At 28.1% G+C, this 27035-nt stretch overlaps 1 protein-coding gene across 1 annotated transcript; it reads left to right on the forward strand.

Moving 5' to 3' along the window:
* Positions 1–132: 132 nt before the first annotated feature.
* LOC145849681 (integrator complex subunit 1-like) lies at positions 133–27035 on the forward strand. Its single transcript, XM_082954694.1, has 44 exons — positions 133–249; positions 1185–1317; positions 2200–2401; positions 2630–2713; positions 3123–3294; positions 4003–4246; positions 5032–5160; positions 5455–5611; positions 6755–6928; positions 7704–7783; positions 8060–8218; positions 8584–8679; positions 9102–9202; positions 9778–9918; positions 10355–10467; positions 10730–10836; positions 11140–11384; positions 12363–12486; positions 13273–13353; positions 13920–14065; positions 14301–14516; positions 14847–15027; positions 15280–15426; positions 15727–15924; positions 16288–16467; positions 16720–16885; positions 18210–18323; positions 18959–19083; positions 19342–19509; positions 20205–20316; positions 20505–20608; positions 20950–21074; positions 21350–21422; positions 22221–22384; positions 22643–22838; positions 23078–23242; positions 23546–23647; positions 24037–24216; positions 24571–24644; positions 24709–24772; positions 24975–25175; positions 25331–25555; positions 25773–25848; positions 26012–27035. The coding sequence occupies exons 1-44, from the start codon at positions 158–160 to the stop codon at positions 26254–26256; spliced, it is 6381 nt and encodes a 2126-aa protein (XP_082810820.1). The 5' UTR covers positions 133–157; the 3' UTR covers positions 26257–27035.

Genomic DNA, 27035 nt, shown 5'->3' on the forward strand with positions numbered 1-27035 from the left:
CAAATCATGTCTTAAAAACAACTTAACAGACAAATTACTTTTTAGTTTACACAAGGCCAAGGAAAAACTGTAAACCATGTCAATTTTTCTCCCAACTTTCATTTTAACCTTTTTGTTGATATTCCCAGATTGTAAAACTTTATTAAATGCCAGCAACATGAACAACAACAGCAGAAAGAATGGAGGAGGCGGAGTCGGAGGTAGTGGGGATTACATACCCTTGGGTAAAAAACCTAGAAAGAAACAGAGGTTTGAAACATTTTTTGTTTAAAATAAGTTGCTTTGTTGTAAATATTTAAACTAGTTTTGTTTGGATAAGGTAAAAGTTATTCTTAACAACTTTTTGTTATGTCTATTCTGATTTAAGTTCTGTCAGTATTTTCATTACCAGATGGATTAAAAAGCTCAGGTTAAAATTTGTTCATCAAAGTTTTTGCTTAGTTACTAATTAGTTTAATTTAAGTTTTTGGTTCAATGTTTTATTTTTGATTTTTTTTTGAATAACTTGCAATAAATTAAATAAGTAAAAACAAAATATAAAGTACCACAGTTATATACCTTTTGGTGTTTAACATGATTTTTAACTGATATTTTTTGTAAAAATGTCATATAGTAGTGAGGAGGTATATATTGAGCTGGGAAAGAAGACTAAACAACCACCAAGAAAGAAACTAAAGTTTGTTGGACTCCAGTTATCGTTTTTCTATTATACTTTACTTTAACAGCATAATTAAAATGAGTTCGAAAAGCCCTTGTTGGATTTTACTTACCCATTTTCGGTAAAAATAGTCTTAAAACTTTAAAAATTCTTTGGAACATTGTAATTTTTACTATTTTATACTCAGGTGCATAACTTGGATTAAATTAGATAAAAAAAATCAATTGTATTTTTATGAACACAAAGCTAATTTGTTAAAACTAAATGTTTTTATTAAGTTTTGATACTGTTTCAGTAACATGTTTTTTTTTCTAAAACTGTCAACTAAAATAAGTCAGATTTAAGTTTATGAAATGTTTAACAAAAAGAATGATTTCAAAACCTTTAAAGGTATTTAAAACTTTTACTAAACCTCCACAAAAAGTAATCAAAGTTTCCAGACTTTCTTTTCATAAATTGGCCTGGTACAAAAGTTTAAAATCCCACAACAGTTATATATATATATCATTTGCATATTTCCAACCAGGTTGGACCCTCAGCCTCCTCAAATAGTCAGTCAGAATAGGAGAAATTCGCTGAACAACTCCGAACTGAGCTGCTCACCAGTTGAATTCGCCAACGAAGTCAACAAAAATCTGCACAATGAGCAGGAGCTTGAAGTATGTTTAATTTTGTTTGTTTATTTAGTTGTATTGAACTATATAATAAAATGGTTGTTTTGTAAAGAATTAAGTTATAGTTGTGTGTGCTGTATAGAACAATTTCCTGCAAACTGGTTGTAGATATGTATGACTGTATGTATCTTAAAAACAAAGATTAATTTCTTTTATAAAGTTGAAAGAAATCTTTACAAAAAAAAAAATTTCTTACCACTACTCAAGCCACTGTAATTATAAGTCAGAAAAATTGAATATTTAGTTAAAAAAATAAGTTAATTATAGTTAAAATAAATATAAGTTTCGCAATTTTCTTTATGTTGTATTTAAATACGATGTACAACTGAAAAAAAAAACAGAAACTAGCTTAAATAAATGCCCTGACTAAAAAATACCTTACTTAGCTTTGTTTGATAGATTTAAACTTAATGTATTTTTTACTACCAAATTTATGTTTTCCAATAACAACAATACAAATTTTAATCAATAAAGTTTAAGTGATTGTTATAACTAGCCATTTATTAAACAATGTTAACTTGTTCTACTTCTTTAGTTTAAACTTACTTTTACTGAATAAACAAAAAGTGGCAGTAGCTTACAAGAACAGCTGATTTAATGTCTAAACTAATTTAAAGTTCATTTTTTCTTTACCTTACTTAACATTTAAAAACTATCTATTATTTATTTTAACAGTTTATTACTAACAATACAATTTTTCATTCCTAAACAATGAATATATTTGAGTTGTTTGATTTAAAATAATTACAGTATTATAAAAAAAACTATGTAAAAAATAAAAACAATCCACAGAAACTACTGATGGGATCGTTATGTAAATGTATTAAAAAAAATAGAAATAAATATTTGTATTTTTTTTTTGCACAGAAACTGCTGATGGGAGCGTTCAATTCTTTGAGGAAGAAGCAGTACAAGCCGGACGAGGTCTTGTTCGTGTCCCTGCTGCTGCTGGTGAAGAGGCACAGGAGCATATTTCAGAAGAAGAGCATACTGGAGAACCTCATCAGTTTGCTGTGCGACATGGAAAGCAGGAGGAGCATCAACCCCACTCACATTTTGCAAGCCAAAGGTGAAAAGATTTATTGTTTTTATGCGTTTGAATAATTTTAGTTTTAAAAAGGTAAGGATGATTATTCGTTATATGTACATTTAGTTTTTCAATTGCAACTAGTAAGTTCGTAACAACAATTGTAATATTTTAAAATAAACTTATACTTACTTGTTATTCTTAGAGCAAATTCGAAACTTGATATTTTACTGAATTTTTAGCTTTAATTTGAGTATTAATCGTCTGCAGAAAACATGAGTGCAATATGTGCAAGTTCTGTACTTCAAGACGTTTTGAAAGATGTTTATTCGTGGCCAGTATCACTTGTTGAAGGTTTGTAAGTTACACAAAAAAAATAAATTAAATTCAAGATAAAAAAAATTGAAAATATATTAAAAATTTAAGTTATAAGGTAATTTTTGAAGGACCTCTTCAACAAATAATCGTCTTCATAAATATATGTATTTTGAAATTAAGAAAATATTTTAGCTACGTTTTATAAGCTAATAAAATAATTTTTCCAAACTTTTTGAACACTAAGTAAGCATTTAACAAGTTTTATTTTTGAAATATTTTCTAAAGCAAGTAACTAAACATTTTCTAGAAATAATATCTACAAACTTGTTGAAGTTACTGACTAAATGCTCTAATTCTTTCTTTGGAAAAATAACACTACCAGCATTAAACTGTATGCAATTCTACCATATAAAAAATATCAGTTACATAACATACAACCACACAGCATACCTCAACGATTCACTGGGCGACCGGGCTTGGGTGGACGCGAAGGAGTCGAAGTTTCTGGTGAACTGCATCACCTTCGCGGCGTTCAACACCAGGTTCACCGACGACAACTTGTTCGGCGATGGCAAGAGAACGTTCACCGACGCCGACAGAATCAGCTATGGGAACAGGTAATAGTATTATTAGATTTGTAGTAACTTTAAAATCTTTTAGTTTTCCCAAATATGAACTTTGTAAATATAATGTTTTTTACTTCTAACAGAATCAACTATGGTGGAAAGTAATTTATTTTTATTTGTTTAATTTTAAATTGTTTAATTTTAAAATGTTTGTTAGTTTGCTTAAAATTGTTTATGTATGTATAGTGAAAAGAGTTTTTTTTAACTGTGCGATTTAAGTTTTCATGCTATTTTATGAAACCACTTACTAATGCTATACAATGACTCTATACTCTATAATTCAAAACTTCAAAATCTCTAAATTGAAAAACCTAGATTTCTTAAAAATGGCTCCCTGGGTCAAAAAAAACCACAATCACAGTTTCCGCATTTTCCAGCTTCATTAATGCCTACGTTTTTTGTTGTAATATTTTTGCCTTTTTTATGTAATTACCAACATAAATCAGTTCAAAATAAATACTTTTTTAATTAGGTTTACTAACACAAATTAACTCCAGATTTGAGGACACAGCAGGAAAGAATCCCATAATTCAAACCAACAAAATTATTTTGTTATAAAACATTTATAAATATAAACATGTTGTAAAATACTTTTTATCAAATAACAAAGCAAGTGCAAATTAACCTGTAAATTGAGCAATTTTTACGGTCAACACAAATAAATATTTTTTTTCTTTATTAACTAAAAATAAATAAAAGGTTTGAGGACAGCAGGGCGGAGGTGATGCACAAGTCGCAGTTGATAATCGACAGGAAGCTGCAAAGTTTGAAGTCACGTGACCACCAGCACGTCAGGCTGCAGGTGGAAAACCACCAGAGCGTGACGAACATGATCAAGACGCTGGCCAGTTGTTCCGGTTGGGTGCACGCGAGGAAGGTGGCGGTTGTCAGGCTGGAGGAGTGGCTGCAGATGGCAAACAAAATGAACCCAAAACCGATCTACGTTCGTTAATATATATATATAATAAATTTTGAAGTATTTTATAGTACTATGTAGTTTTATTTATATTTTCCTTGAACTTCTAGTAATTTTTTATATATTCTCTTTAAAACTTTTATAATAAATAAAGTATTCATGTAACCTTATAGTTTATAGTTTTTCACTTATGATAATCGAACCCCAATCCAATAATAATTGAAGTTGTATTGTAAAAAACTTGTGAAACTCATTATACTTCATTTATAGTTTACTTAATTTGAATATATATAGTGCATTTTATAGCCACATATGGTGTTGCAGGCACTGAAATATGTAGAGTTAATTTTTATAACATTTAAGAAACGAAGCACTACTAAGATTATTTATCAGTGTAATTATCTTTCATTAATTTTAATTACTGATAAAATACTTTTAATAAACACATACATAGTAAATATGTTTTATGAAAAAAATAATTTTATTGCCACATATCGTGTTGCAGGAGACTAAGATACGTTCAGTTAGTTTTTATCACAAATAAAAAACAGAACATTAAGTATTTGCTTTTATTATATAAGAGAATAGTATTTGATACATTTTTATTTAGTTATTTCAAAAGTACGTACAAAATACTTACATTTTAAAACAATACCTACATTTTAAAACATTATATTTTATTTGTAATTGCATTTGGATTTCAGTCATTTTATAATTACAGGAGTTACTGTTGAAAATACTCACAATAAACACATTGCAAGTAAATATGTTCGATAAAAAAATATTTATTATTTATAAACTTTTAACAACAGGAGTTACTGTTGAAAATATGTCAGCACTGCGACTGCACGCAGGAAAATGTTGATTTTCAAGTGATTTACTACATACAGCAGTTGAGGCACAACTCCAACAAGTACCAAAACTTCAAGCCCTGTTTCAAAGTGAGTTGCAAACTGAACATTCGCGTTGTTTTGTACTTGAATAATTATATTTAAAGGTCATTGCTTAGTAATGGTTTGAATGTTTTTTTTTTTAATAAAGGTATTTAACAAAGGACTAAACGATTTTCATCAAAAACTTAAAAATTTAAATTTTGTGCAACGATGGGCAAAAAAGTTGTGTTGATTATAAATAATTTAAAATAAATTGAATTTGCAGATTACCTTAATTGAAAAAGTTCTAAACTTATTTTATAAAATCAAACAGTTTTAAATAATTTTGATTTTTTTTAACAGGCATTAGTAGATAGGAAATCGAAGAATTTTTCAGCATACGTGTACAAATTAGTAGAGGGCGCAGTAGAAAATCTTGCTAGTAACAAACAGACGAATCACCTTCAAATATTACAAAACTTAATCAGCGATTTCAGAATACCACTCTCTAACCATATTGGTTTGTTTTATAATATTAACAATGTAATATTTTATATATCCTTGATTAAAATTTTTTAGTAAATTTTCAATTTTATTAAAAATTATTGCTTGAGATTATAGAAAGTTCATTTACTTAATTTTTCTATTTCTCCTAAAACTATTACAATATAAAATTTTATACGCTTTTTTTGTAATTATCAAATAGTTTTAACTTTTTTGCAAGCAATTTTGTTGTCTTTGCAATTATATGACGCGTTGCCACTATCAAAGTAGTGTATAAAGGTTTTCTGTTTGTATTTCAACGGCTTATTCATACACACCCGTATGATTATTCTAAAATTATTTAAAAGTTTTCTGCACCCAACGAAAGTTATGAGTAACATAAAAATAAAATATTTTTTATAAGAAGAGCATTTACAAGTTTGTAGTCAACCAATGTTTAAATTTGGCGTATTATCTCGTTTTAAGCTCATTTGTAAACTAATTTTGATGGAGCCCAAATGTTAATTAAAATAAGTTTAGTAAATGAAATGTGTAATAATTACCTACCACTTTATACATCACTGTTATAGAATTTAAAATGAATTATTTATTTTTAATTTCAATGCATGAAAAGACATTAACCAATAAGCTATTGTTATAAAATTTAATAGTAAAATACAACACAAGTGTGAAAATGTACCTTGTAGTGTATAATTTAATCTTTCATAAACTTTCTAATGTTATTTATATGTTAAAAAATGTTGGTCTCTCCTGTGGCGTAAACTGCATAAAAAGAAATATAAGTTATTTTATCAATATTTGAGGCTCTTTTTTACAGTACAACAAACATATTAGCCACACTGCTACCAACAACATCATATCAAAAAATAAACTAATTATTAAATATAATTAATAATCTGCATATTCGTAAAATTGCGTTATGAAGAATTGTAGAAGTCATACCATTAGCCAGCCAATCGCACTTCTAAATCATATTTATTTTTGAGAATTTATATGCACACAGCGTTAGCAACATTGCTTGAAGCAACAAAATATTTTATGAAAAAAAATAGATAATATAAAAACTGAACGGTCAAGCATCAAAAACACTGTTACTAAATCAAAATCACACGTCTTAATCGTATTTTTAACAAAATACAACCAACACATACTCACACAGGACAAGCGTTCGCCACGCTGATGGCGACAACGAAGGTGAGCAGCACCAAGGCGCACAAGAGGATGGTGCTGAGGAGGATACTGCAGACGACGAGGCACGAGCTAGACGTCGTCTCCTTCACCGACGGCTTCTTCGTGCAGCAGGTGTTCAACAGCGTCGCCAACCAGCACAGGGGTTCGTTACATAAAATAAATTTTAAACTCAAATTTGAAATAAGTTAATGAGGTGTAATAATAAATAGTTCTTAAACTGTTAGTTAATATAAAATTAATAGGGTTTTTTTAATGATGTGCAGCAAGTATTCAACACAAGGGTTCGTTGTGAATTGTACACGTTACAAGAATAACATTTATTAAATGTAATAAAACTTAAGGTAGTTTATTAAGCACCAAATAAAACCGATAGGTTTGAATAGTACAAAGTAGGTGTTTAGTAGTGAATTGTATATATTAAATAAGGTGATGTTTAAATTGCAAATAAGGTAAATTTTAAACAATGTTTACTACTAATAATTATATTTGAAATCAATATATATTTATATTTTAGTATTTAAAGAGTATTTGTTATGTATTTTGTTATCATTTCATAAAAATGAGCGTTTTTACGATAAAGTTAATCATGAAGTACTAGATTGTTGTTATAACTTTTAATTAAAAAAACCTTTATATATCATATAAGTTCTAAAAGCCATCACATCTTTGTTTTAGTAATAAAATTTAATTAAAAAAGATACTATTCTTAACTTTCAGTTTGTTTAATAAAATACTATCAGTTGATCTTTTATGTGTATATTTGTAATACTTGTTATTTATTTTCATAGAAAATTTTGTGTACGAGTCAGTTGACCTTTTATGTAATATTTATTAAATATTTTCACAGAAACTTTTGTGTATGAATCAGTTGATCTTTTATGATATATGTTTTTAATGTTTATTAAATATTTTCACAGAAACTTTTGTGTATGAATCAGTTGACCTTTTTTGCGTTCTACTTCTTGGATCAATGAATCAATCCGTTAAAGATGCTCTGGTAAATTTAATTCAATATAAAGTTTATTTGATGTTACAATTTTTTTCTCTACAATTTCAGATACCTAAGATGTCTGTAAATAAAAAATTACATGTAAATCTTTTTAAATAAATGTTTTAAATATGAAATGTATGACTTCTAAAACTTTTATAAAAATAAACTTTTCTTGTTTAATTTTAACAACATTTTAATTAAAAACTCGATATGTATATTATTTAAAGTTGATACGAAATAAGGTTTGATATAAACTGATAAAAAATTAACACTTCCGAACAGAAACAGCTGCAATCTGGACACCAGGGGATGGCGTTGTTGTCATGGAAGAAGGTTGCCATGGAAGCGATTGACAGGTGTTGCAGGTGGTGCGTGACGGTTGTCAGGACGATTTGCGTAACCAACAACAACCAGCTCATACAGTTCGACCTGCTCCATTTGGTCAGTTTGATTGAACAATTAAAAGTTTCTTTTAAACCGTTGTATATTTAAATTTGTATGAATTTATATTTGTTTTCTTTATGAAAGGTTTCTAAGATAATTTTAGAAATGTTAACTGGTAATTAACCATTTTGAATTGGTTGAAAAGATTATTGTAGAAAATAATGAAGGGTCATTGTTTACTGTAGCAGACTCAACTCTATAATTAAACTCTATGAAATATATTGCATTTAGTTTGAACATCAACTATTTATAATGATAATCTTGTAAGAATGCTTAGAAAAATTAATAACTGAAAATTTAGTGCTTATAGCAGCATAAAAACAACAATACTGAATGATTTATTTATTGGAATAATTCTGCAGATGTTTTTCATGTCTCAAATGCAAGCTTATCAAACAAAAGGAGACAACTGGCCAGCAGAGAACGATTTCCCTATACTACAGTTCGGTCTGCATCAGGTATAAGTTAAAAAAACGAATTATATAGAAAAATTTAAAAAAATTGTTGTACTTAAACAAAATTCATAAACATATTTATTTAGATTCATTATTATTGCTCGAAGTACTCTTAGATACTTCATCAGCAAGCAAGTAGATTTTTTTTTGAAGTATGGTATTTTTTTATTTATAGGAAATAAAATAAAGACAAAACATTCACAAATAGTAGTTGACATACCAGTAGGACGATGTGAAACTTAAATATTGTAATATATATTGTAACAATGATTAAATACTGAAAATAAATAACATATACAAATAACAAGGAGTTATATTTCACAGGTGGGAGTTAGCGAGAACCATCAAAGTATATTAAGGTGTATATAAATAAATAATTAGATAATAACCAATGACTAAATATGCTAAATATCAATAAACATAAGGTGGGAGTTAGTGAGAACACGATGAAAAACGTGGTTTATCTGATGAAGATGACCTGCAACAAGCACAACGAATCCTGCCATCTGTTGAAGGAACTGATCAAGTTTGTTGTTTGCGTTAAAAAAATGTTATATAATATGACTTTGGTTGTATTTTTCTTTTATTACTTGAGAATTTTTAAGAAGGTTCTCATACCTACAGCTGCTAATTTGCAGTATATTTAAACTTTGTTTCATCTCTTTGAGACTTGGATTTTATTCAACTATGAGCAATTTATTATGATGAGCATGCCAATTTTGAGTTGAAAACTATGTTAAATTTTAAAAACTAATTTTAATAAAAGTCCTTGACTAAGTTTCAGTTTAGCCAAGCAATTTTTAATTTATATCATTATGATTTTATCATTTTGACTCACTGTTGCCAATTTGTAGTTAATTTGAAGTCTCTTTTAGAGTATTTTATCAAAATTAAAGCAAATTTATTGTAAAATAATTAGTTTATATATGTATGTATTTGTATAAGGTTTTGCTGACAATAGCAAAACAGTTCATAGTGAGATTCTAATGAGCTTTTCAATACAACATTAATTTTAAATAGCGGCAAAATCATAAAAGTTTCTGATATGATTGTACTAAACCAAGCAATTTTAGTTTAAAATTTTCATATTAATCACCACAGGAGGACGGCAAACGCGTGCAGGGACAACAGCAACAATTCGTTGGTTTATAAGGACCAGACAATAATAAACAGCATGCTGCAGAGTTGCGCCTACCTGCTGCCCCCGACCATACTGAAGCCTTCCAATTTCGACCAGTTGAAGTTCGTTTAGTTTAAAATGTTATTGATATGTTAATAAAATGATAGATAAGAATGCATAATTGAAAACCTGCATGATAAAATTTGCTGCCCCCTTTCAAGACTTAAACCTTCAAGTTTCGACCAGTTGAAGTTTGTGCTGTACAGCTGCTTGTTTGACTTTATAATGAATAACGGTGGCACATGAATTTATTTGTATTTATTCTGCCAATGAATGCAATTATTTTTGTAGATTTTAAAAATCTGTGATCATTTACACTCATTGGGGCAGCGTTTTAGAGATGTTCAAAAATTATAAACTTAAATGAACATTAACTCCTTCTGTGAATTTTTTGTTTTAAAAGTTAGTTAAAATACATGTCCGTGCTTTCTCAACACTCAAATACGTACAACTAAGAATATTGTTATTAGTTATATTAAAAAAAAAATAAAAATACAGGTTTGTATTATCACAGCATTGGTGGTCACTGATACCAAGCATATTGTTACTGGTGTGCTCCAATCCGACAACTCTTGGAAAATACGCGTGGGAAAAACTCAACACTATCAAGTGTGAGTTAAAAGCAACGTTTAAAATTTTTGTAACATATTTATATTGATTAGTTTCAATGTAGTTGGTAAATTAATATTTTAGTTGAAAGTATACATATATATATATAAAATATCGTGTTTAAAACTTTCTTTTTGGTTTTAATTAAACTTGCAATTTATCCTGCTGTTTGTTATGGCGAATGTATATGTGTAATTTTTTAGCGCTGGTGAAATTTTCATTTATAATTATTAACTACATATATATCATATTAATTTTTTTTAGTACTGATGGAAATGTGTATTTGCGGAAAGTTCAGTTACCCTCCCATCACAATTCCCGACCAAACGGAAAGAGATGCAATTATCAGGAAAGAAATCGCTTTTAATGATGTTAGTTTGCATAAATAAAATATCAAATTTAATTTTTATCAAGATGGAAAGTAAAAGCTGAGAAAATTTTATAAAATCTCGAAATGATAATATAGAAAGAGAAACATTAGATTCTGAGCTTAAGAAAAGAGTTAATGTATTGCCATTATGTAACTTAAACTTTAAGGTATTGAATAGCTCTCAAAGTCAGTATTTTCTCTAAACTGAGAGAGAAGTACAAAATATTGCAAACTGGGATTGAGCCTAAAAGTTGAGTTAAAAAAAAGACTAACACGAAACTTTTATCATTTTATTCTCATGCAGAAAGAGAAGCACGACATACTGCAGACTGAGATCGAGCTGGCGCGGAACACGAACCGCAACTACGCGCAGCTCAACCAATCTACGAGCATCCTGTTGTCGCAGATCGTCACCAACAACCTGCAGGAGTACAGGCGGCCCGGTGACATCCTTGTGAGGGAGGTGGAAAACCTGAACAAGTACTACAAGCTGGGCGTGCGGCTGTGCAGGAGCAGGCACCCCGATTATCTGCTGCAGATTATCAAGAGGTCGGTTGAATGAGATTTTAATATAACATCTCTGGTATTAGATATAAATTAAAAAGTGATGAAAAATATATTCCGATTATCTGCTGCAGATTATCAAGACATAAAATTTTAAAATTATTGTGTTGTGTTGTAATTTGGGTACAATACTACTAGGTAAAATGTTTTTATAAACAAATTATTAGTTATTTTTTATTTTCTGCAAATTATTAAGAGGTGATTGGACACATGTAGTTTTAATGTAGTTTATTTAGTATTCAACATACGAAATAGTAAATGTAATTATCACTTAAAGGTAATATGTATTTTATTTTGAGTATGAGAGATCAGTTAAACTAATTTCTCTATTATTTGAAAATGTAAAAGTGTTGCAAAATGTATTTCTGTTTGCTGCAAGTTATTGAGAGGTTTTTTGTTTTTACATTTGAAGAGGCCACTTTGTATTAGTAAAGTGTAACAAATTAAATATATCAACTAAGGTAAAAGAGACTATATTCAGTTACTTTATTGCTCACTGCTGTTTTAAAAAGGTAAATTTTTCTGTTGTAGTTTGTAAATACTTTTTATGGAAAATTTTTAAAGAAAATTAGGCATAATTCACATATCGAGTGTTAATAATTTAATATAGATGCATATTTAGGTATCATAAGTCAATAACTATAAAGTGCAATATTGATTTTTAATAAATGGTAAACATTTTAACTAGTAGACGAAGGTACGATGGTATCAAGAAAGTAGAGTTAGGTTATTTTATAATTATTAAACTAAAAAAAAAAGAAAGAATTAGATATTTTAATAAATAAACAGATATAGTTAGTGGTAACCAGAAAGTAGAATGGCTTCAATTGATTAATGATTAAATTAAAAACAAATAAAAAACATTTTAAATGAATAAACAGATACGATGGTAACCAGAAAGTAGAAAGTTATTTAGTTAATAATTATACTATAAAAGGAAACAATGAATACTTAAATAAACAGATACGATGGTAACCAGAAAGTAGAGTGGCTTCCCGATCTGATAAATCAGTCGGGTGGAGACGTTTCAGCATTGAATGTTCAGTCAATATGCGAAATTATTATCAGTTGTGATGAAAATGAACAGGTTTGTTATTTATATTTGTTTTTTAGAGTGTTTGCAAAATAATACTAATTTATAGTAATCATCAGGTATTCAACATGTGATTGAATAAATATTCATTGTTTCAATATTAACAAAGGTTAACAGGAGTGTATATTGATAATAGTTATATTATATATTAATTATGGTTGTTTTCTTAGTTTCGTGAAAAAAGGGAGTTAAATTGTTATATCGAATTTTAAACTAAATTTGCGACTAAATAAATATTAAACTCTTATATTGTTTCAATTAAACTTTAAATTTAACTGCGTTCTGAGGCTCATATTGACGTCATAAAAATTTTCCGACAAACATTATTTTGATAAAAAACCCATTTAATTAATTGATTATCGAAAAAAGTGACTCTAAAGGTATTGGGTGTCATTTTGTATTTTTAAAGCCATTATTAACATGGCTAAATTTATTACTATTTAATCCTGATCATGTCTATAAAAATAAACTAAGTTTTTTATATTTCTAAAGTTTAATTTAAAATTAGTAACTTAATATTGTCCCTGTTTAAAATACTCAAGCAGGGTTGCCAAAAACCCTGGAATTTGACAATTTTTAAATGTGTTTCAAATAACTATTTAATATAGCATTTGTTGAAAACTTTTTACTTTTAATAAAGTTATTATTTTTAAATGAATTCGTATCAAAAAAGCTTGGCTTAGATGTCAATTGAAAGCCAAACTTTTAGCAGTGTAATTAAATTTGATTTTTTAAGTTGGTTTAAAACATATTTTTTGTAAAAAACTATATTTATTACAGAACAATTCAATAAATCGAAATGAATTGATGCAACATTTGAGACAAGTCATTCAAAATTCAAATACTGAAAAATCTGTTCAGGTAGTTGGAACTTGTTTTATTAACTACTAAATAGAAATACTTTAAGTTTTCTAATACTTGTAGTAAATTGAAATACTGCTGGCACTTTATTATTACCAAAAGTTTTAAATTCTAAGGTAAATTACTAGTTGTTGAAATAACTACTCATACATAATAAAACTATTGCAACTATTTACAACAAGTTGTCTTTTATTTTTACTTTTCAAGATTTTTATGAAAATTTAAAACTTGTACTTAATTATTTTATCTCAGACAATGACATTTTTGGTAAAGTGAGACTGTTAATTTATTTAACATACACATTAAGTTCTATCATAATATTATTTTGAAATTTTCGATAACATACTTCATATATTTTATCCATTGTTGTTCAAGTTACGTTAAATTGCTTGTACTCTTTTTTTTTTTCAGCAATGTAAAAATAGTAATCACATTCTACAGGTGCTTACATAATTACTGAAGAGGCTTTTTATTATTTTTCAACGTATGATAATTCTTAACGTTTTTAAGACTTACATTGCTGAACTTACATAACGTATGATAATAAAGTTAACAACATTCTTCAGGTGCTGACGTACTTGCTGAAGAGGTTGGGTTCTTCGTACAGTGAAGTGAGAAAGCGCGCTTTCGATGCCCTTTCTCCATTATTGTACAACATCAACAACCATCAGGAGAAAATCAATTTCAAACTGGCTCAAGACAACCCGTACAAGTAATTAGTATTTCTATAATTGGCATATGTCTAGTTTCTGATAGATATACTCCCTTAAGTTTTTTATATGAAGTTTTAGCATTGTTTCTAATATATATTTTAATAATTTTCACAATTTTTTTACCTCTTGGTAAGTTTAAGATTTTAAATAAAAGTAAATATTTTTTTTAAAGGATCTTGGGATATTTAAAAAATATTTTAAGATACTTATAATATTGAAACAAAATCATCTCAGGTGGATCTTGGAAGACTTGGACGTGTTCGCGAGGGACCAGAACCTGATTGAAATAGTGAAGCTGGTATTGTGTGCACTCAAGCGTGAAGAACGCCCATTGGTGGTGGCGAGTTACGTCTGTTTCCTTCAAGCTTCAGTGAGCAAGCAAAGGGTTGAAAATACAATTTACTTGATGAAGGAAATAGCTGAGGCGTGCGCCGATCTAATTATTAACAGGTTCGAGATAAATATTTTAAGCATTCACTTTTATATTGTTTAATGTAAATTGGACTGTCACTCTTGATGTAAGTACAGATAATGTGTAGTAGATTTTACCAAATACATGCTCGTATCAAATTTATTTTAAAACTCAATTTCATTATCCTTGTTCCTTATTCTAATTAATACACTGAAATATAGTTCGTTAAAAACGCCAAGGTTTCCTTTCATATTGCTTTTATAAAGTGTTATAATTATAAAATACTGTTGTAAAAGTTTGAAAGTATTCGAAAATAAGCTAAAGTTTGAAATAAAATCAACAAAAATAAAAACTTAAGTTTTTAACAGAACAATAACTACGAGCGAAATACTGAAGACGACTTCGAAAAGCCTGACTGTGGCGTCACAACGCAGTATCAGCGACGATTTTGTCACGTGTTTGTGTGGAATTATGACGTCATACACTAAAGTCGTCGAGGCGATGGCGAAAAGGAATGACGTCACTCCGTGGAGAGAAAACGACATCAAGGTTTTTTTTATTATTTTTAAGAAAAAAAGAAATAGAATTATTAATTGTAAGATACTAACTAGTATTTTAAAATTTTAGATTTTCAATAAAACTTTATTGGTCTTTGTACGTTATAAAAGGATAAAGAAAGTTTCATAGCGGCACTATTTGATTTTATGAAAGTTTTTCACTTTTTCAATTTTTTTAATACTTATAATGTTCAATTTTATTGTTTATTGTATATAATTATAACATCTTTCTTACTTTAAACAGACCGTGGTGAGATTTCGAGGAGGGGTGTCGGTTGAAATGAGCAGAAACGTGCAGAGAAGTATAATTGTGTTGCTGTCAATAAGCACGAGTGATGTACCGCAACTCACTAATAAGTGGATCAACAACAATGGACAGTTTGTTACTGAGGTTAGAATCACTTTTATTGTTAAATTGTTCTGCGGGTCTAAATATAACCTTATTGCTCTTCCAATAAACAGTGTAATAATGAAATCATAACAATTAAGTGAACACTATAGTCATACTTAAGTTTTAGAGATTAAATGAATACTTATCAACAAACGAGTTGCTATCTTATATAAATAGATTTGCCATATTTTTAAAAAATAATTTTAATTTGATAAGCTATACCCAATCAACTCTTTAGAAATTTATTAACATTCCAAGAAAGTTTTATAAAATAATTCAGATATTATAACAATCAAACAGGTGTACTCATCAACAAACGAGTTATTGCCACCCATAGAAGATTGTGACATGAAGTTGCTGCTGCAATATTGCAGCAAATCAAGCAACCACTGCAACGCAATGATGAAAAGTTGCTTTATGAGTTGCAGCATACTGAAAATATCGCAATATCTCACCACATTCGCTCTGTCCAATGAAATCGCCAGATTCATGCTGGAGGTTGGTTTTTATAGATTTATTTAAGTAATCTAAAATCAATACAGTTCTAATTTGTTTGAAATATTAATCATTTATCAAGCAAAATTAATATATAGTTTATTTGATAACTTTTAAGTGAACTAAAAGTTAAATTTAAAGCTTTTATAACAATATTTTTTTTCTTTATAACAAAATAAAAGAATAATTAAATATTAAAAGAATTAAAAGTTTTTTAGAGTATTCTAAGTAGAATTATATATTTTTATAAAGTTATAACAATTTACAAAACAAAAGCTTATTTTATAAAAGCTTTATCATTTTAGTTTAGACTGAAGGGTTTATACTACTTTAGTTATCTTTCAAATAATTCAACAACTCACACAGGTTTGCGATGAGAACTTTATGAAGTTATCTCCAGCTGAAAAGAACGAACTAGTTGGAAACATCGGCGATTTGCCCAAACTCTTGCAGTTCTTGTACGTTCACAACCTCAACGAAATAAATTACAAGTCGAATTTCTTCAGTTTCGTGCAAGATCAAGTCAATATTGCTGACAGCCAGCAGGTATTTGTATGATCAGTGATAAAGCAATTTATTAAAAGTGCTTAAGGAAAATTTAAAATGATTTAACTCAATTTTGAAAAAAACTATACAGAAATTTATTTATCATGTAATTGTTTTCAGTTGTTTTTTTACAAGAACTGTTAGAATTATTTTTCTAAAAAAATACCTTTTTGCCGACCAATGAAAACTAATTCTTACGATCAATTTTATCTAAAAAAAAATAAAAAAAAAATTAAATGATTTTTCAACAAGGTATCAGCGCTGATCAGCAGTACAAATGAATCTCCTGAAACCATCAGCAGTATGGAAGTAGATCCCAAAGAAGAAGAAGTTACAGAAAGTGAAGACATGGAAGATGTTGAAGAAGAATTCAATTTGATGGATCCTCAAAAACAACTCGATGAAATATTTATTAGAGGTTTGTAGTTGTATTTTTAAACTAATATGAGTTAATGAATAGGTTTTAGTACTAACAAGTAACTTGAGAAATTAACCTATAATTTTTAGAACTTAGTTTTGCAATATTTAAAGTAAAATTATTAATTGGGGTACAAAAACAACTCGATGAAGTATTTACTAGAGGTTTGTTGGTAGAACTTATACGTTTATTAATTAATTTCTGTTCGTCGCAAAGAGTTAATTAAGACAATATTGAGAGTAAGATTTAAATTTAAATAATCTACTTTGTTGGATCAAGAAAAAGAACTCGATGAAATAGTTATTAAAGATTTATTTTCAGTTTTAAAATTAAAATAGAAAAGTTTGTAGTTGTTACATATTAGTAATTTAATAAGTTTACAGGCTAAGACAAAATTTTAAATATTTTTATAATAAAGTTTGGTCATCACAAAGAGTTTATCTGATATTAATAAAATTTAAATTTACAAGTTTAAAGACAACCGATGGTTTTTTATTAAAGATTTGTTTTTAATCTTATAATAAACAAGTAAATATTAAAAGTCTTTAGCTCTTACATATTTTAAGCGAATATAGTTTACATACTGAAAGTCATTTCCACAATATTATGAAGGTCATTAAACAAAACTGTTTCAAGAATTATGATTAAATACAAAATTTTTGCAATTGAGAATTGGAATAAATCCAAAAAAAAAAAATTGCAAATATGTTTTAATTACAGTTTGTATAAAAAAAGCAATATAGTTTATTAAACGACAGAAAATTGACTCAAAGTATTCGATCGTAAGACCTGGTGCAAAAATAACTTTTCGGTTATCGAGTCTCACACCACGGAAATCTTTTAACTTCTTGTCCAGGACAATAAACATTAGTAAAGTATTAAAAAATCTAAATGTTTTTATTAAAGTTATATTATTTAAACCCACAAGGTGTATGTGAATTAAGTTTAATAAAAACGTGTTATTTTGTACACACATGTCTGTATAAAAAACGTGTTTTCAACAAGTCATGTTCTTTTTTTTATAATTTAACTTATGCGCATTAATGACATATGTCATGATTCAAAAAATCAAATTGAAATATATAATAACTTTAAAATGCATTTGCATATTTGCTTTGATAGCCATTTCAAAAAATACTATATTGAGAAAAAATAAACACATATATATTTCATGAATATGAATTTTGTTTAAGGTTGGTGTAAGTAAAAAATGCAAAAGCTAAGCATAATATTACAGTTTTTTTTAAATATTAATTTGTAGCTTGATGTTATTAATGTATAAAATAGTTTTGTTTGTAATACTAATAAAAAATTTTATATTCAGGAGTCAGTTCTAGTACTTGGAGAAAGTTTGTATTTTCAACCACCAACGAAAAAAACCTTCAAAAAGTTCACCAACTTCTGTGTATATTGCTCAATCAGTTGCAAAATAATCAAGGTATTTGATGTTTTACTTTTATTTGAAATAAAAAATGAGTAGATAGTGGTAATATGTAAAACATAAACTCTATCAAAATATTGTAGTTCTTTATAATTTTCAAGTTTTTTAGTAATTTTTCGTTGTAAAGCTTAGTAGCAACACTTATTCTTCGAATTTTTTTCGTTCTTAAAATCTCGTTCTACTGCTTAAGTTTTTAAACGACTTAACTAAGATTTGCAGAATAAAACTTGATTTTGTAAAAGTCATGAATAATTTAAGGCAACAAGTGATATTGATGGTTTTCTAGTGAAAAAAGAAAATAAACTTAGTTCAATAAATAATAAATTGCCATTACTAAAACACGTGTAAAACAATAAATTTATCTATAGTTTTTTATTTTCTTAATAAATTCTTTAAAGCATAATTGTAAAAAAAAACAGTTATAAACTATTCAAAAACTTATTTATTAAAGAAGTTCGAAGTTTTATGGTATGAAAAATATTAACTTAAATAATGATGCTAAATAAACCGTTAAAAAAACATTTAATTTCCTTTATAAACATCTAAGTTATCTTGAAAGTTGAATAAAGCAATGCAAAAACAGACTGAAATTTTCAATTGTTTTGTTTGAAAAAAAACATCATTAATTTCAGAATTTTCCCACAATTTCCAAAAGAGCAAGGCTTCAAAATCCTGCAGTTTTTTGAGATCCGTGGACAGAACGATAAATTCTTCCAAGAGCGCTAGAAAGGAGCAATGCAAAAAAGTCATGCAAAATGTTTGTATTTTTAATAAATTTATAAGCGTGTATGTATAAAATTATTAAGCAGCCTGTTTTGGTCGGACTTATATGTTTAGTTACTTTGTAGATGCTTTAACAACTTATTAAAATTATCTAATTACTTGACTAATGTTTGATGAGTGTTATAATCAAACCATTAGATAAAGTATTGTGTTACTAAAAGTAAAAAAAGACACTGAAATAAACTATTTATGCTATAGTTTGATTATTCTCAATTTTACAAATATTCTCCAGATAATAACTAATTTGCACAATTTTGGCGGGAAACTCTCAAAACCGCTGCAGCATTTCGTGGTCACGTGGGTTAGTCGACACGGTCTGATGAACACCGAAGTTTCCATGGAAACCGACGAAGTTTCCACGGGTTCCAAACCCAGTAAGCTCGACCCAACCGCTTCCGAGGTAAGTGGAATATCTTTTTTTTTAAGAAAAATTGAAATTGACAAAAATCACAATTTTTCTTGACAAAAGATCTTCTCATTCAAGATCCTAAATGGATATTGGTTGGAGATGCTTTTGAATTCAGAGAATCTCTCAAATTCAAATACGAAGTAAAAGTGAAAGCTTCCGTTTTGAAGTAGGTGCACTTTAGTGCCTCTAAAATAAAAATGTTTCTTTTTAAGGGTGCGAGGGTTTTTTAAATTTAAATACATGCACGAATTGTAAACTTTTCTTGATTTTGTTACGAGTTTTTATTCAATTTTTTTTTGCACTTTAACATGGTTAACTACAAAAAAAAAAGATTTTGTTAGATGTTAATTTTCTAAAAGAAAGTTGTTTTGTATTTAGATTAATCTAATGTATTTTAAACCCTCACACCCTTTAACTCATAAAAAGTTACCTTTTGTAAAGCTTTTTAGTAAGAAGGTGTATTAATTCGCTTACTAACAAGTAAATTGGTGCATTTATGTTTACCTGAAACAAACATTGATAAAATAATAAAATAGGTTAATTGCTAGTTTATTTTCTAATTTATTAGAATTAAAAAAAAATTATAAGTTTATACAAACATATTTATATACCAATAGTATTATTTAATAGGCTGTATTTTTTGTTATGAATCAAAATGTACTTATTGTTTTTATCTATTTTAATAGGCTGTGTTGCAAGCAAAAAAATTACTTGTGGAAGTTAAAAAACAGCAAAAATTTTCAACGCTAGGTGGGAGTGTTGAGTGCAACGATTTCCTTCACTGTATCTGTAATAAAGGTAAAATATAAAGTTATTTCTAAATAAGTATTTTAACAATTTACGACTAATCACATGCCAATATATCAAGTTGATCAATTTTTTCTGTCATCAAAATTATTATTAATGTTATTTGTGTATAGGTATAAACTTAAAGCGCATCTTAAATAAATTCAAGCTTTAAAGTAAGTTATGAATATTTGATTCAGGAATGTTGATGGACAAGTTACAATTATCTGATCCTTCATTATTGGCCAATCATCCTCAATTACAAAGAAGAACTTTGTTCGAATCTATCAAGAATAATATTAAGGTTAGTTGTTTGAATTTAATAAAATTAATATTAAGGTAATTTTTTTGAAGAAAATAAAATGATTTTAAAGTTTATTCTTTAAAGTATTGAAATTCATAGTTATTTTGTTATTTCCCAAACAGTGTAAAAGTAAAATATTGTTTATTTTTTATAAAAATTAGAGTTTTTTAATTCAAAACCACCAAATTGAGGTCTTTCATATCTAAAAAGTCTTATTTTTACCTTAAGAAATATAATGCGAAACTTATCTATCTTTCACCTTCTATCTAAATAAATTGTTAAAAATGTAGTTCAATAGAGTTCGAATTGTTCTATATAAAACTATTTTTTTTTACTTACAGGGCGACAAAAGTGACCAGTCTTACATGTTGTCATTACTGGTTGAATTCAGTGATTGGAAAATTATTTTGTCAACTATTAATTGGCTGCTATCTGAAGAAACTACCGATCCTACTGACCTTAACCAGTTTGTTTTGTTGTTAAAAACTTATTTTAGAATAACAAAGCTTAGAATTATAACAAAATTCTCTTATACCTAATTTATTGTTTATAATTTTGTTAAAAAACTAGTCTAGAATAACTGGCATGAAATAGTCTTGCAAACTTTAAGATGACGCTTTTGATTTTATCTTAGCTACATATATAACTTTTACCAATGTAGTTGTTCAATTTATTAAAGTATAAACTTTTGCTTTTTATAAAGAACTTAAGTAGTATGATATATCAATCTTTTTTTAACAGAGACAGCAATTTGGTATCAGTAAATCCCAGCACAGTTTTGGATTTCTTATGGACAGTAATTCACGCACCAAGTGTAAGTTTCAGTTTTTATAGAAAATTCTAAATGTTATTTAATATTTTAAATTAAGTTAAGTTTTTGTAGTAGTAGTTAATTGTAAAATTCTAAATGTTATTTAATATTTTAAATTAAGTTAAGTTTTTGTAGTAGTAGTTAATTGTAAAATATAATTACTTTTGAAAATAAAAAAAGTAAAACATAATTATGTTACTACATTACAAAAGTTGTTGCTTATTTGCGTTTTAAGTAATATTTATTAAGAGTTTCATAACTTGGACAACACGCATTATTTACACACAAGTAGTTTTTATACTCTTTTGCACATATTTTTATTTTTACTCAGGATGTCTTGCCAGGTAGGGTTTAAAAAGAAAATAAATTTGGCTTTTTTGAAGATAAAATAATAGTTCAGTAATGACACTTAAGTATAGGTTGGTGGGTGACAAGGTTCAAAAATTAAGTTTAAAAAAAAGTTGTGATATATAGAGCCAAAGAATATAACTATAGTTTTCAAATAAAATTATAAGTGTGAGTAGTTAATTAACTTTAGAGTATATACAATATGGTGTTAAGAATCAGCAGTAAGATAATTTTAAAGAAGTTTAGTTTCAAAGAAAAAGTGCTGAAAACTAGTTGTGAGGAGTTGTATTGTGCAAAAGTGACACCCTTAGTTAATGTTTACCTTTTTAAAATAAAAAAGAAAGATGCTCGTAAATCTAATTATTAATAGATTTTAGTATTTTCCTCTGGAAGTTATCAGAAGCTAAGCTAAAATAAATTTTGAGATAAATTATTTAAACAACTTGTAAACAGATATGGCAAGGTCGGGAGAAGAAGAGTACAAATGAACCAGTTATGCAGCTTAACACTGAACAAATTTGCAGAATAGTTTCTTACGTGGTAGCTGCAACTGCCGAACAGAGGTTTAATAATATCCACAAGAAGTTGTATATCGACAACATCACCACTTTCTTCAAGTTTGTTGATCAGTTTTTATTATTAACTTATATTAATGATACATTGATTACTCCATTAAATAACAGTACATTTGTTTTCGTCTATTGTCATTTGAATTGGTTTAAAGAAAAGTATTGCTTTAGATGTTATTAAAATTGTCCTTTTTTTTTTGGTATGACTTGTACTTATTAACAAGAAAAGTTGTAGATGTTTATATTGAATTTAGTTTTTTAGAATTTTATTAAAAGTTTTAAACAATATTAAAATTTCACTCACAGGAAATTCGGTCAAGACAACGTGTCCAACCAGCAGACTGGTGAGGTCATCAGGTTCGTTCACAATCGAATTGTGACGTCACATGTTTCAGGTATGACGTCACAGTACCTTGACGAGTTTTGGCGGGTTCTGGGGGTTTTGCACGTGTCGAAGCCCAACAACGAGGTTTGGGAGGGACTCCAGCGAGTTGACGAAAATGTTAGAGTTTGTTGTTTGAATTATTTTGAGTTATACTATAGAAATTTTACTGTAGAATATAAATATGATTCTTGGTTTACTGGTTGTATGACAGTTGTTTTTAGTTATATTTGCTTGTAATGATACAATGTCTTGTAATGATGTACATTGAATAAATTTAAATTTCTCTGGCAACTAGCAACAAAGTATTTTCACTAATCTAATTTAAGGATCAAATCGAAATAAAATATATATTACAGCCAACGGAGGGTTTAGTTGTGTTCACGAGTGCAAAACAGTTATTGAAATTCACATCGACTGTTTGCAGCGTTGAATGCAGCGATTGCAGCACCGATGCAGAAGTTTGCAGCCTCATCAACAGAGTTTCATCAGTTAAACCTAAAGAAACCTCGCTGTTGGCTAATGTTAGTGCGATTGTTTACTATTTATAAGGTGTGTACTCTTTACTATAAATATTTCAGTTGTAGTTCATAACCTATGATTAAGGAGAAAAATATTACTTCAAAAAAAACTATAATTGTGAGATATAAAGGAGTTATTTAGCATTGTAAAGTAATAGTAACTTAACTTTAGGTGATAAATTATTTAGCTCTTTCTTACAAACATTTTATTATAAAAAACAAAGAAAATAATATATTGTTCATAAAAAGGAAGTATTTAAAGAACTCAAGAACTAAAAAACTATTTAACTAACATCATATATATAGGTGGCAAACGGTATGGTTCGGTGTGAATTGGAAACTTCAATAGACGCGGCAATGCATCTCATTAAGATCGCTTCATGGAGACCATTCTTACTACTGAGACAAGTTTGTATATTAATTAATTAATAATTTATCTGTATATCTCATATATATTGCCCTATGAAGAAAAGTCCTATCACTAAGACAATTTGGTGTATTATTGACGGTTTAAAAGCTTAAAATAAGGGACCAGTTACACTTAACATACCTTCAAACATAAAAAAGTCACTCCATATTTTATTTTTAATATTCCTATCAATTTAAAATATTTTGGTAAGCCTTTATCTAATTTATATATTCAAAGCTAACTTGATATATAAATACATATACTATGCCTATTTTACTCTAACTATTTAAAATGATAATAAGTTAAAATGCCTTACTACAATTACCGCCTACCTTAAACCATGAAAAGTATACTAAACAAAACGAATATTAAACTCAAATTCAAACAGCTGCCGATGTTGTGTTCAATGATGCGCGGAAGAACCAGATACGATTTTATCGAGTTCAAGCGGCAGCAGCACACAGTGTTACTGAACTGCTTGCTGAATCTTGTCACCATACTGTCGAACCACATACTTCACCAGCAGTATTTGGTCAATGTTGACCACATAATGCACACTATGTGGAAGGTTGGTGATTTTTATAAATAAAAAATAACAGTGCTACTGTTTTTAAGAATAGCAATATTGATTTACTGTATTTATTATAATTTAAATTTTTTACTATCATTTAACAATTAGAATAGTTTTCCTATAAAAATTACCTATTTTCAAAATATTATTAAATGAAAGTTTAAATTTTTTTTTAAATTTTAATTAAGTTAATTGCAAAAATTCAACCTATATATTTTATATAAAACTTAGGTAAAAATTGATATTGTTAAATTTTTAGCATAACAATTTAAAAATACTTTAAAATTGTTAAAAGTTTTGAGCGATAAAGTAAAAATCTATATTTATATTAAAACAAATAATGTTAAACAGATAGTTGTTTACTCTGAAAAAGCCAGGAAACAAATGCGACCGTTTTTGTTCAAAATAGTGGAATTCACACACAGGTACAAAATAAACACTAAAATAAAAATTTTACATTTTATTTTATTTGAATATTAAAACAAACAGGTACATATACGCGTTTCCGAGCAGAGCTTTCAAGCTGCTGAATCAACACAATAAAACGCTGCAGGTTTTACTTTTGTTTATTCTATTGTTTTTATCAGCATTCATTATTGATAATATCATCATTTATTAATAATATAATCAATTAGCTAAGACGTATATGATAAGCAACAAATAACTGCTTATTTCACCAAAATTTATGTTTATGTGTATAAATTAATATACCAATTACTTGGATAAAAAGTAAATATAATAAAATTGATATGCAGCAACTGATGATAATATACAACGATTGCGCGCCATTACTGCAATGGTGCCACTGCATACTGGGTCATCTGGACACCAACATGGTGCAGTACACGGGTCGCCTCAACCTCGCCAACCCGCCCAACCTCTACTGTTGCCTGGAAACCGGTTCGGTCATCATGAGCTGCCTCATCAACCAACTGGATCAGAGCATCACCTACAGCGTTAGTTCTCATTGGTTTAAATTTTATAGTGTTTTACCAATATTTTTCAAGCGTCTTAGTATACTTTTAAAATAATTAGTTTGGTATTCTGTTCTGCAGTATAACTTAGTAACTGTCTGAAAATGTAATAATATTTTTTAATATTAATTTTCCAGGCGTTGAAAGAACTTGAAAAATCGCTTCGCGACGAAGACATCGACGATTTGAACTTGTTCGCGCCCCTGGTGGTGAAAATATTGAAGGAGAACTGTCACCAACCAAAAGTGTCGTCACTGGCGGTTGAATTGCTGATCAGGCATTCTAAGTGCAGGCCGGAAAAGAGAGTTTTGGATTGTTTGATGAAATATTTCGTTGAGTTGGTCAGCAACCACAAAAACACTGTTAGTTTTGTTTGTTGAAGTTAACAATATTTGCAAAATTAATTTAATACATCCTTCCATAAAAGTTTAGAAATTATAAGAAATTTTTCTACCTAGTGTTATCATATATTTTTTGATAATAGAATAAACAATACTACAAGACTTCTTATCAATTCATTTCTTTATGTTTTATTAAATATTTTAACTTGATTACCAACTACCGTTATATACACTACAGGAAAAACGATCAAATTGTAGGGAGCTTAATATATTCAAAAATTTAGATGACAATTCAATCGAGAAACTCGTTACAGGTGAATTCTTCATAATTTTTTATTAAAAAAAATATTTTAAGTTAAACTATATTATTAAATGTATAATTTAAACTTCTTTTTATATTGGTGATCACTTCTCATAAAGGTTTAGTTGAATACTACAAGAAGTTTAATTTTAGAAGCAAATAATTTATATTCGCAGGCACCAACTCCTCCCACCTTCAAAACATATTTTCCCACCTCGGGGAGATGACGTTGTTCGCAACTCAAAACTCCCTGTTGACACTTTTGGGGTGCGCGTTCGACTGGCAGTTGAGATGTCACCTGTTCAACGCGAAGAAATGTCGCGACGAGGACCTGCTGGATCTCATTTCGAGGAGTTTGTGGATCCAGTGCTCCGTCAGCAGCAGTGAGGCGAGAAACGTCACTTACGACAACACCGTTTAGTTGAAATGACGCTTCAACTATAACATGTTATGTAGTTGAATTGACATTATGCGGCGTTTAGTTGAAACAAGTAAACAATGTTTATTTGAAACGTCACTACAACTATATCGTTTAAATGTCTTCTACGACAACGCCGCTCAAACAACGTTGCAATGAAATATCGTGTAGTTGTAATGACACTAATGGGTATTTGAACAGTCGTTACTACTTTACAGTATTGTTACTTGAAGATTACTTATATAAAGTGACATCATATCAAACGCTCGCTTAGTTAAATTTTTTACTTTAAACACCGTGTAGTTGAAATGTCATTACAAGATGTCAGTCTTTAGTTGTGCGGTGACATATTTCTACAACTTACTTTAATGTCAAACGTTTAGTAAAAACGTTTTATAGCAGTTTTTCGTTCTTGTCACATTTATAAAAAATAATTTTTAAAACGGTTAATTTTATTAATTAAGAGTTTAAATGACAAATCTCTGTATTGATACTAGAATAAGACAATATTTGTAAATATCTAATGTATATAACTACTTGTTAAGTGAATTGCAGTTTAAATGTTATGTAGATGACATTGTTTATGGACATTTAGTTCAATTTTCACTACTTTTTTACTATTTGACTATTGAAAAGACGCTTAACATTTTTGTTATTTCAAATGTTTAACATCTACATTATACATAGCACAATTTTCTTGTTTTTATTTTATAAGTTAGATCATGTTAAACCTAGTCAAATAACTTTTGATTAAAAACGAAAACAGAAAAATTTAATTTGAT

This window comes from Thalia democratica, chromosome 2 (assembly GCF_965202585.1).
Source record: "Thalia democratica chromosome 2, ktThaDemo2.hap1.1, whole genome shotgun sequence".
NCBI classification, from domain to species: domain Eukaryota; kingdom Metazoa; phylum Chordata; class Thaliacea; order Salpida; family Salpidae; genus Thalia; species Thalia democratica.